This window comes from Copadichromis virginalis, linkage group LG16 (genome assembly GCF_057382275.1).
Source record: "Copadichromis virginalis isolate Kocher_CV1m ecotype Utaka linkage group LG16, C_Virginalis_male_GT1.1, whole genome shotgun sequence".
Lineage (NCBI taxonomy): Eukaryota > Metazoa > Chordata > Actinopteri > Cichliformes > Cichlidae > Copadichromis > Copadichromis virginalis.
This window is the reverse complement of record NC_140633.1, coordinates 12,435,392-12,445,715: the sequence shown is the minus strand read 5'-3', so window position 1 is coordinate 12,445,715 and position 10,324 is coordinate 12,435,392. Positions and strand designations below refer to the sequence as shown.

The window sequence follows — 10,324 nt, the reverse complement described above, 5'->3', positions numbered from 1 at the left end:
TTTTTTTTTACAACAGGCTGGCAGCACACAACAAATCTGAAGTGTTTCGTTTATTGCAGCATTATTTAATTTAATTGCAGTTTGCAAGTGAAACAAACTCCAAACAGCCTTTTTACATGGACAGACTTAAATAGTTCTAATTCATCTTTAAAAATAAAGGTTAGTCAGCCTTTTACATATAATAATATTTCCATGCCTGGACCTCATCACAAACAGGAATACAACAGCTGAAAAAACATTTAAATTAAGAGTGCTTTGGCCATGGTTTAAAACCACAAACCTGTGGGTTTAAGTGCTTCTTGTGCACACAGAAAGCGTTACAAGAAATTCTTCATCAGACAACATTTCCACCCTTCCCTTCACGTACATTTACAAGCATGTTGCTAACATCACGCCACTGCAAAAAATAAAATCAAACTATATCAGTATTAACTGGACATAAATCACTTCTACACGCTTAAAAGTGTTGGAGCTTGGAATGTCACTCTCCCCGCAATATTAAATTATTTAACGAAATACATTTTGAGAAACGTGAGTGTTCCTGTGGTCTTTCTCACAATCAGTTTTCTCTTCAGCACAGAGATGCAGCAAGTGTGGCTTAGCTTAGCACGAACACAGAAGCCTTAGCTCCACCAACAGTGAAAGCTCTTTAGAGCTGTTGGATTTGCATGTGTCTTGTGAGTTTTATCTACCAGATTCGATCTGTATTTTTAGTTTACTAATCACAAAAGGTTGTTAGCACATATGGGGCGAAGCAGTTATGTGGATAACATCCAATCTGAAACTGTAAAGATATGAGGATGAAAATAAATCACGGGAATTAAACGTTCATCCGGGAATGTTAACACCTCTCTCGTCTTTATGTGAGAACTCCGTTAATGTTCTTTTTCATTGTTACCTAGCTTTACCTTCCGATGACCTCACCTTATTGTTGTCTTTTTTTTTAGCTTTTATGAGTGTCCATTGTTGCACATCCTAACAAAACCCAGGTGATCTCCGGATTGCCTAAATTGTTCCTGGAGCAAATATGACAGAGAACATAAATAATAGCTATAATTATGAGATTAAAGAGGATATTTCCTGAACCTCAAGGTGTCTTGTAATTTTTTATGTAAAGTCATATGAACACATGACTCAGTTTGGAGGTGAACAGAATGTGATTTTTCACCCGATTTTTTTTCCCATCATCGTGCTTCCAGCTCTGCTGTCACTGAAGACTTTCACACAAGTTTGACACACGCACAGTCCTACACTCTTTGTTGGTTTTGTTTATTCATCCCAATTATTTCTCTGGGTGTCCACCCCGAATGTGTCTTGATGATGTTGACTTGCTTTGTGAGATTATTATGCTGAAAATGATCCACCCCATCACACTTAAACCTTCAAGCTTAAGCCATTTTAAACATACACATGACCCTCACTGTTCAATCCTATATATGTGTGTAGCACTATTTAAAAGACCAACAACATTCTGGTCCCTGGTGGACTCGGCACCTCATCTGTTTTAACTCATCGCTCTAGAGTACCCATCAGAGGCTCCATGGCAGCCAGGAAACAAGACTCAAACTCCTGGTCGGAAAATCGTTCCACAGAGTCCCTGGCGTTACGGCGCATTTCCAGTCGAGCGGTTGGTGACAACGACAGGATGGTTTCCATGGCAGCTGCATAGCTGTCCTCACTGTCAGCCAGGAAGCCCGTCTGCCTGCCTTCGTACGGCACCACGATGTCCAGCTTTGGACCTCCAGACTTGTGGGCAAGAATGATGGTGCCTGCGGCCATACACTCCACCACACCTGGAGACAAAGATGGAGGATTAATGTTCAGACCGGCTGATCTGATACAAAAGTCGTACTGTTAAGTTTTTCATTGGGTCATTTCTGTGGAAAACTGTGTAGTAAGTACTATTGAAAAAGAAATACTTTTTACGGTTTTAGTAACACATGCTGTCCTCACCGATGCCGAAGTGTTCATTCCACATTGTGTGCAGACCAATGGTGGCGTCCACCAGCTCTCTCTTCAGCTCCTCAAAGGGGATATTAAGTTTGAATTCGACATAGTCGGCGATGCCCAGCTCCTGACAGAGTCCCCGCAGCATCAACACCCTCTCCTCATCCTCCTGGTTCCTGCATCCGCCAATCAGCACCAGCCGTAGAGACTCTCTCCCCCCTGGGCCGTCCCCTTTCCTGTCTAGCAGTTTGCGAAATGCTCTGATCTGGAGCTGGTGATCCTTCTCTGGCCTGAACTGACCCACCGACACAATGGAGTGGCGCTTCCTGTCCCCTCTGCCGCCGTCCTCTTCTTCTCTTCCAAGCTCCTCCCAGCCCTCCATCTCGTCCTCGTCCTCCAGCGGGACATCTAGGAAGGCCCTGATGTCACAGGGAGGGTAGACGATGCTGGTGCGGCTCGGAGAGCGCCACAGAGCGAGGATGTGTCCCAGCGTCCAGGTGGAGTTCACCATAATGACGTCACTGCAGGAGCCGGCCAGGCCGTACAGCAGAGCAAAGCAGCAGTAGTACACCACCTTCAATGCACTCAGGATTGGGTTTCTTGAGATGAAATCAGCATTGTTGAATCTGAAATATAAAGACGAAGATGAAAGGTAAGGTTTTTGTTTTTTTTGGGCAAGAGTAATCACACAACAGAACATTTACAGGTCAGGATTGGATTAGCCTCAAATGCCTGGGACGCTTTCATACAGCACAACTGAATAGCTTAGGGCAAATCTAGTAACACACTCCACACTGAACACATCGTGTACGTAGCAATTCTCTGTTTTCATTTTACAGAAAGGCTGGATGATTTTTTTTCAATTACTCTTTCTGTCCATGAGTACCACTCAAATTACAGGTAGCAATGAAATAAACTACTAACTCTTTTATGCTACGTCCACACCTACACGGGTATTTGTGAAAACGCAGCTGTTCCGTCCAAACGTAAACAGCGTTTCGAATCACTGAAAACTGCGATTTTTTTCAAAACTCCCTTTTTGCGTTTAGTGTGGACAAGGAATACTGAGTTCCTCACGCAACGTCAAAGGTATGTGCCTTTTTTCACGTCACGCTGTGCGCCACGTTATTGCTTACATGAGATGAATTGCAGAATGGCAGATAGAGACAAAATGTTAATCTGACTATCTGCAGGTTTTACACGCTTACATACACACACGCAGTTACTGTCCCTCCATTTAGAAAGGCAGAGGCGTCACGGTGTGATTATTTTACGTGTAGTTGTTTTTAGTTCCTGTGTAATAATATTCAACATTGCTATCAATACACTTCTCAAAAAATGCCTCTCTGTGCAAAATGGGTTTAAAAACATCAACAGCTGTGGGATACTGTTTGAACCGGGGAAAGAAATCGTGGCAGGATCAGCCTGATGTTATTTGTATCCCACTATAACTTTACTGTATACAGAGCTAACATCTCCAAAATGTCAGGAGTAGTTAGTCATTACAAGTGTTTGTGAACTAAAAATCAAGAATGTGGGATCCTGTTTGTCCGTGATTTGAAGAGCGCAGCGCTGCTCCCGACGAAGGGAAAACCAATTCTGCAGGGGAGACCTACCTCGGCACTTGTGCAGGTGAAACCAAAGGGCAGACATGCTTCACCATATTTTCTAGTCTTTGGCTTAGAATGAAGTTGGTTTGGAAACACATTCAGCTATGCTTCATCTCCTGCTTTGCCTTTGTGTGGGCGCTAATACTTTGGGAAGCTCTGGATTAAATGGAGCTGTGTCTAAATGCAGTTTTACCCTGGGTTCCTTTCTCTGACCACAGACAGCATGTCGGTGCTGACAGTGGGATAGTGAACGTAGCTTGCCACTTTACAGCCTCCCAGGTAGCGGAAGATCGGCAAGGTGAAGGCGTAGCCCATCGAGTCCACATACAGGTCAGGAACGAAGGCCGTCAGTGCCTCCCACCCTAAAAAACACACACACACACACACACACACACACACACACACACACACACACACACACACACACACACACAGCGTCACTTCAACTTACAAACCTGTTGATCCCACAGAAAAGAATAAATTCAGTAAAATTAAAGACATATGATCCACAGCACTGGATCACATCTATATGAAGGAATCACATACACATCATGTGTTTCATGTTTGCAGAAACGTTAGCAAAATAGGGTGGAGACTACAAAGAAAATGTTAGAAATATACATCATCTTGTTCCCATATATTAAATCAAAGAAAAAAAATCTTACTGTAATATAAATAAGTACTTGAATTTATTTAGTCTCTCCATTTTAGCCCAGATCTTACCCAGGAACATTGAGCCTGCGCTCTGACCCAGCAGGGTGAAGTGAGGGTAAGAGCTGGCCTCCACGAGTACACGGTGACGCAGGAAGACAAAGGTGACTGATCGAGGCAGCGTGATGTGGAATCGCTGCCGGGCTCCCTCCAGAATCTGCTCACCCGTCACTCCCTGGTCACCCGTATAAACCACAAAGGAGACGCCGGGATATCTGGGATAAAGGCAGAAACTCTACATTAGTGTTTAAACTTAGGGTTTATCTCTGTGGTCTGAGGGTCAGCTTATGTTTTTAAAAGCAGTCACTTGTACTATACTATTTGCTAGAGAGCAAAGAAGCTGATCTAATGGTCTCACTAGATGGTCTGTGGGTCTTGGAGACAATAGTAGAGGTAGTTTCAACCAAACATAGCTGTGAAATCAAGGACAGAGCTGGAAGAGAAGTGACTTCCTCGCCAACCTACAAACAACAACAAACATGAAACATACTTTCCCTTAAAATTATTTTTAAATATTTTACCGGTGCATGAGGGCCCTCAGGGAGCACCAGAGGACCCGCTCCCCGCCTCCTCCCGCGTTACAGTAGGGGTGGAAGAAAGCCACCGCCGGGCCATCATCCTGATCCCGACGGGCCTTGCGGCGCCCCTGCAGCCACATGCGGACCCCCAAAAGGAGCAGAAGGAGGACGAGGGTCAGGATCAGGCTCAGGTAGAGGCATGGCACCAGCAGCGACCACAGCAGCCTGCGGAGGGACGGAAAAAAGAGGACTGGCAATGTGTGACACTAAAAACAAGCTCTACTCAAGATAATTATTAATCTGTTACTATCGTTACAACCGGACAGGCGACAGTAAATCTGTTATTACTGTTGATTAGGCTAATGATAAGTCAGCTAGCTGCTAGTTAAGCAAAAGTTAGCTTGTCGCGTGTCTCAACAATACTTTTCCTGTTTGTTTGGGGGGTTTAGCACCAGCTCTTTGTACACCATTTTATCACTGAACTGCAAATAAAGCAACACATACCTCATTAAATCGCAAAAACACAGAGATAAGTGGTGGTGGTGGTTGTCGTGTCCCATTTTGACAACACAACTCCGTGACACTAGCGGAAGTAACTGTCAGCTGCCGGAGTTCACCGACTGTGATTGGTTCAGCCTTTGTTTACGTACACGTCATCGACACGTGACTTTCCTGAGTCGCAACGGAGGTCAGAGGAGGGGAGTTTGCGCGGGTATAATGAATGTACCATTAAACACTGGGTGGTGAACTTTGAGTTCATATTTTGTGAGTAAAGAGGGACTCGCTTCTCCCTGAGGGAAACTGTGAAGAGTGCCCGCAAACGAGAAACCATTAAAGTTGTCCTTCAAAGTAAAAGTCGCACCTGTTGGAAATTTGTTAGGTGCAGGAGTTAGGCACAACTTTTATTCTGAAGGCTAATATCATTTTCCTGTTTATGATACACTTCAAAGTTTCATTAAAGCTGGGAGAGCAGTCGGTAGTGCTGTGCGATACTGCAGAGGTTAGAATCGATCCAATACCAAGTAACTACAGGGCTAGTATTGGCAATAACAATACCAATACTTTTAACTTAGAAAGGCAGCTTATGTAGACCGGATAAATATAAATATAAATCAGTATTTTTAAATTCTGAACACAATTTAATGACCACTAAATCACTGTGATTACTCATTCTACAGTTATTTCTACAATAATTTGTTAGATCAAAAGAGAGATTTTTTTTAGTAGATGTTACAGCACACAAATTTCATAGTGTGTGTTTGATTTGTATTTTTTAATTTACCCCAAAAATTAATTATTTACAAAATTCAGTGGGCTATATATTGAACTTGATTTTAGAGTATTGATTGGAGTATCAATGCCAGGGGTGTAATTTCCAGGGGGGTAAGGGGGGTCATCTGGAATCATCTGGGAATTTACCCAGATTTATTTATTTATTTAGGCAGAGATTTAGAGACATTAGAGACATTAAAGCTATTCTATAGTATAATGTATTATATATAATATTGATACTTTAACTTATCACTATTGCAAATAATATTTCTTACTCTTCTTACTGTTGTGGAACAACTGTGACCATGCTGTTTCCTCTGGGATTAACAAAATATTTCTGACTCTGATTCTGAACAGGCTAACTCAGCAACTCCAAAAGGTGCGAAAGAGCACAGAAGACAGCTAAAGGGGATGATTGGAGAATTTCTCCCTTGATTAAGAACAAAACCTTCAAACAAGCAGACAGAGAAGCAGTAAAGGCCTGCCAGAGCATCTCAAGGGAGGAAACACAGATTTGATTGGGTTTTGCATTCAAAACCAGGAGCGTCTTCCTGTGTCTGTAGAAAAAATATGAACCAATCTGGCGACAATCATACTGTATGATTATATAATGGATAATAGGTACCTGCTGTTGACACAGGAAACATGCTGTGTTTCTGTGTTTTGTTGCTTTGTGTGAAGGAATGTAATGCTTTCACTAATCTACTGCTTTAATGATTTCACATTTATCTTACATTATTATTATTGGAGGACCATAAAATTCACAGCGTTCTGCTGTAGGTGCTTCAGGATCATACAGTAGTAGAATCTCACACTGATCATCTCTCCCTATATGCTCCCAGTCATGCATCTGACTTGTTCTGCTTCCTTCTGGCCACTGCAGACTTTTTAGTTTTCAGGATTCAAGCCAGAGATCTCAGTCTCATTACCAGTGATGCTCCTCCACACTGAACTGGGTCAGTTTGCAAAAGAAACCCATGTTTCCATGCTGCGCAAGTTTGAAGCCCACGAGTGCAGCTAAAATGAAAGTGGTCAAGAGATGCACAAGGAGCCAACCTGGAAAGGGAGATATCAAATTTAAATCAGTATATGGTTTTTGATATTTATAATCAGAGTCCTGGAAGTCGTACGATACTTGTTACCTTCCAGGTTTAGATCTTACATGAAAACAACCTGTGTATAAAATCTGACACTACTACAGGCTGAACAGAATGTCTTAAAGAGAAACCAGTGTCTTCACCTACAACTGTAGTATGTAGTATGAACTGTCAGTTGATTATGAATGCATATTAGTGTTTACCAGCTGGGTGTAGAGTACGTTCTGAATGTAGCAAAGAGTTGCTAATGTGATACTAACAGGCAATGGGATATTGTGCCTGAAAGTCCAAATTTTTCTAGCGAGGTCAGACCTGAGGCGACACAGGCTTCATAAAACTTGTTAGAAACATGAAGTGCCTCTACTGAAGAGGTTCAGTAGGCTTACTCTGAGACATTTCCAGGGGAATCCCAGTGTGATGGTGGTGGTGATGAGATAAGAGGGAGCTTTTAAGTCAGATAAGGCAAATATAGACTATTAATCAAACACATATTGTTCATTTTACAATATAAAGTGTTAATTTGGGGCACCGTGAACAAATTTGACTCCCTGGTGGGTGAAGTAGTCTGGGCCTACTTATGAAAGGTGCAGTATTCAAATCCATCAGAATATTAGTGTAAATACAACGTCATGATGTAAGCTGGAAGCACAAACAGCACAAAGGTTAGGACTATTCCTGGTTATGGACTATGAGTCTCTGTTGGTTCGCTGCATGTTTATCCAAGATCAGTCCATATTATATGATGCAAATTAGCCTTTTTTGATAAACATTTAGTAAATAGTACCCCAATTAACAAAACATGATTAATCAATAGTTTATGTTGGTGATTTTTCCTGTAGGTAAAATCTCTGGGGTCCGAGCCGAGCATCTTTGCAATTATAATTTAGCAAAACAGCAACTTTAGTTAGTTACTAGCAACCGACACCTTCTCAGATCAGGATAACAGGAAGCGACACATTGCAATGACACTTGACTTTGAGTTTTTTGTTCTTTGGAGGAGTGGGGGTAGGGTGTTTGCAGTAGTTTGTAGTGGAAGCCCTCAGTGACTCTGTTTGTGAGAAGGGTGCAAATGTGGCCCGAGGGCTGCTCCCGGACGCGGGTGTAAACCTGCTGCCTGACGGATCCCCTCAAACCTGCCCCACTCACATTCAGAGGTGTCAAAGCACCTGCTGCCATGTAGGAGACAAAAAGCAATGTCGCTCATGCTTGAGTAGATTCAAAAATACCAGCTGTGTGCACCCCACAGTGATCAAAAACCAACACTTACTGTGCCCCTCCTGCACTGCAGCCTGTGAACAAGCAAAACCAGGTTGTACATTTATACAAATGCAAAAATTACTTGTGACTTAGGATCTGTAAATATGTGAAATTTCAAAGCCTTGCAGTTAATTTATGATTTATAAATGTATCTCATCTATTGAGAAATGAAAGAAATGAGCTCATTAAAACCTTTTTCTTTGCCTTCGTGTTGACACCAGCTGTTTCCTTGAGACAAGCAGCAGGTGGCACTAACTGTCCCGTCCAGTTTAGTTTCTCTGACATGAGAAAGGTCACAGTTTCTTTGTTGCTCCATATGGATCTGATGCTTTGGCTGATCTTCATTCCATGTATGAACTGAAAATGTGTATTAATAAATGTGCATCTAAACACAAACAGCCTTTTCATAGCAGCTGTTCTGACATGTCAAGGCAGGAAAAGCTTCATCGCTTACTGGGACATTAAATAAAAGTGACTCATTAATGCTATTTATTTCATTGGTGTCTTCTCTGATATGAAAGGGTAAAATAAAAATAAAGGTATGTTGAGAAAGAGGAACAGAACGTGCTCAGAGTTTAGACACAGATATTGCGCGGTGCACTTCCTGTTATTTACGCATCCAAGAGTCTACTTTAAAAAAATTACACATGGCTGCAGAAAATGCAGTTATTACAACACAATTTAACATTGATCATCTATCACTTCTTTCTTTTCTTCAACACCAGCCAGATGTTGACCTGACATCATTACCATGTGATGCTCCATTTTGGGTTGGATGTCACTGACTCACCAGACGACTTGAAATGATCCACTTAATGCTGCTCAGACCAGATTTGAGCAGCACTAAGTGATTCAGCAGTTTTGGTTTGAATTTAGACAACGACATTTGGTTTTTTTTGTTTTGTTTTTTTAAAAGGAAGATTTATGTATGTGAGAATGTGCTCTGTTCCTCTTTTGTATTCCTCTGGTGACCACAGCCAACAGCAGGCCATTTCTTTTTTCAAGAGAGTTTTCCACTTGACAATTTGTCCATTGAAAAAAACGTATGTATTTATAACAGCAGCAGTCAAATCACAACAACAGGTGCTTTGTATTATAAGGTAAAGGTCTTACAATAATACAGAGAAAAACCCAACAATCATATGAACCCCTTTGAACAAGCATGTGGTGACAGTGGGAAGGAAAAAGACAAAAGACACACTGTGGAAGAGAACCAGAGGTTAATAATAACTAACTAATGGTTAAATAATTGAAGTGACTACCAATGAGAGTGCAGAATACCATTGATTGACCTATAACCAGGTAATAACATCTATCAAGGAAAGTAGTGCTGGTAACTAAATCAGATATAGTGCCCTTAAAGTTACTATGGCAATAAGCCAAACAGATAAGCTTCTGTAACAGTGTGGCCAGGCTTAGGGATCACCAACAGTAATTCTATCATTTTTATCACCAGAACATTATTAAAAGTTTGAGAAACATTAAAAATATGATTTAGTTAGCATTTACTATAGTCCTGAGTTGCTAAGAACCTAGCCTAGCAGAATAACACACTAAGGCTTAAAATGGCATGTTAGTTAAGTTATGCAAAAACACTTTAGTGGACATATTATGTACTCCAGTTCTGTTTGTAATTAGTCACATCTTAAAATAGATGGAAACAGTCAAGTGGTCACCAGGAGTCCAGTGGGTGGCAGCATGTGGGCTCTTTGGAAAGTGTTTTTGTAAGAACATCCCTCTATGGGCACAGCTACAAATAGCTACTACACGGCACTACTTTGCTTAAGTGACCCGTAGGAACAACCAGGATCAACCAGCTGTTTTCACAATTAGATAACAAACCACACATTCAGGGGTAACGCAGTCAGTGGGCTAGTGGAGTGATGAATCCATATTTTTAATATTTGGTTCA

The 10,324-nt window shown here is 41.6% G+C and overlaps 1 protein-coding gene across 1 annotated transcript; it reads right to left on the bottom strand.

Annotated features, from left to right (window-relative positions):
- Positions 1–35: 35 nt before the first annotated feature.
- On the bottom strand, positions 36–5,497 carry LOC146690355 (GDP-Man:Man(3)GlcNAc(2)-PP-Dol alpha-1,2-mannosyltransferase-like). Its single transcript, XM_085435382.1, has 6 exons — positions 5,291–5,497; positions 4,790–5,011; positions 4,281–4,483; positions 3,751–3,919; positions 1,954–2,573; positions 36–1,793 (listed from the first exon to the last, which is right to left on the bottom strand). The coding sequence occupies exons 1-6, from the start codon at positions 5,344–5,346 to the stop codon at positions 1,510–1,512; spliced, it is 1,554 nt and encodes a 517-aa protein (XP_085291508.1). The 5' UTR covers positions 5,347–5,497; the 3' UTR covers positions 36–1,509.
- Between the last annotated feature and the right edge of the window lie 4,827 nt (positions 5,498–10,324).

What these genes read in the sequence shown, in the direction of transcription:
- LOC146690355 (XM_085435382.1), bottom strand. Translation starts at nt 5,346, where the DNA reads ATGGGACACGACAACCACCACCACCACTTATCTCTGTGTTTTTGCGAT. An exon ending in CTGAGGGCCCTCATGCACCG is followed by an intron (nt 4,484 to 4,789) that starts GTAAAATATTTA and finishes CCTTTATCCCAG; the next exon opens with ATATCCCGGCGTCTCCTTTG. An exon ending in GTCAGAGAAAGGAACCCAGG is followed by an intron (nt 2,574 to 3,750) that starts GTAAAACTGCAT and finishes TTTATATTTCAG; the next exon opens with ATTCAACAATGCTGATTTCA.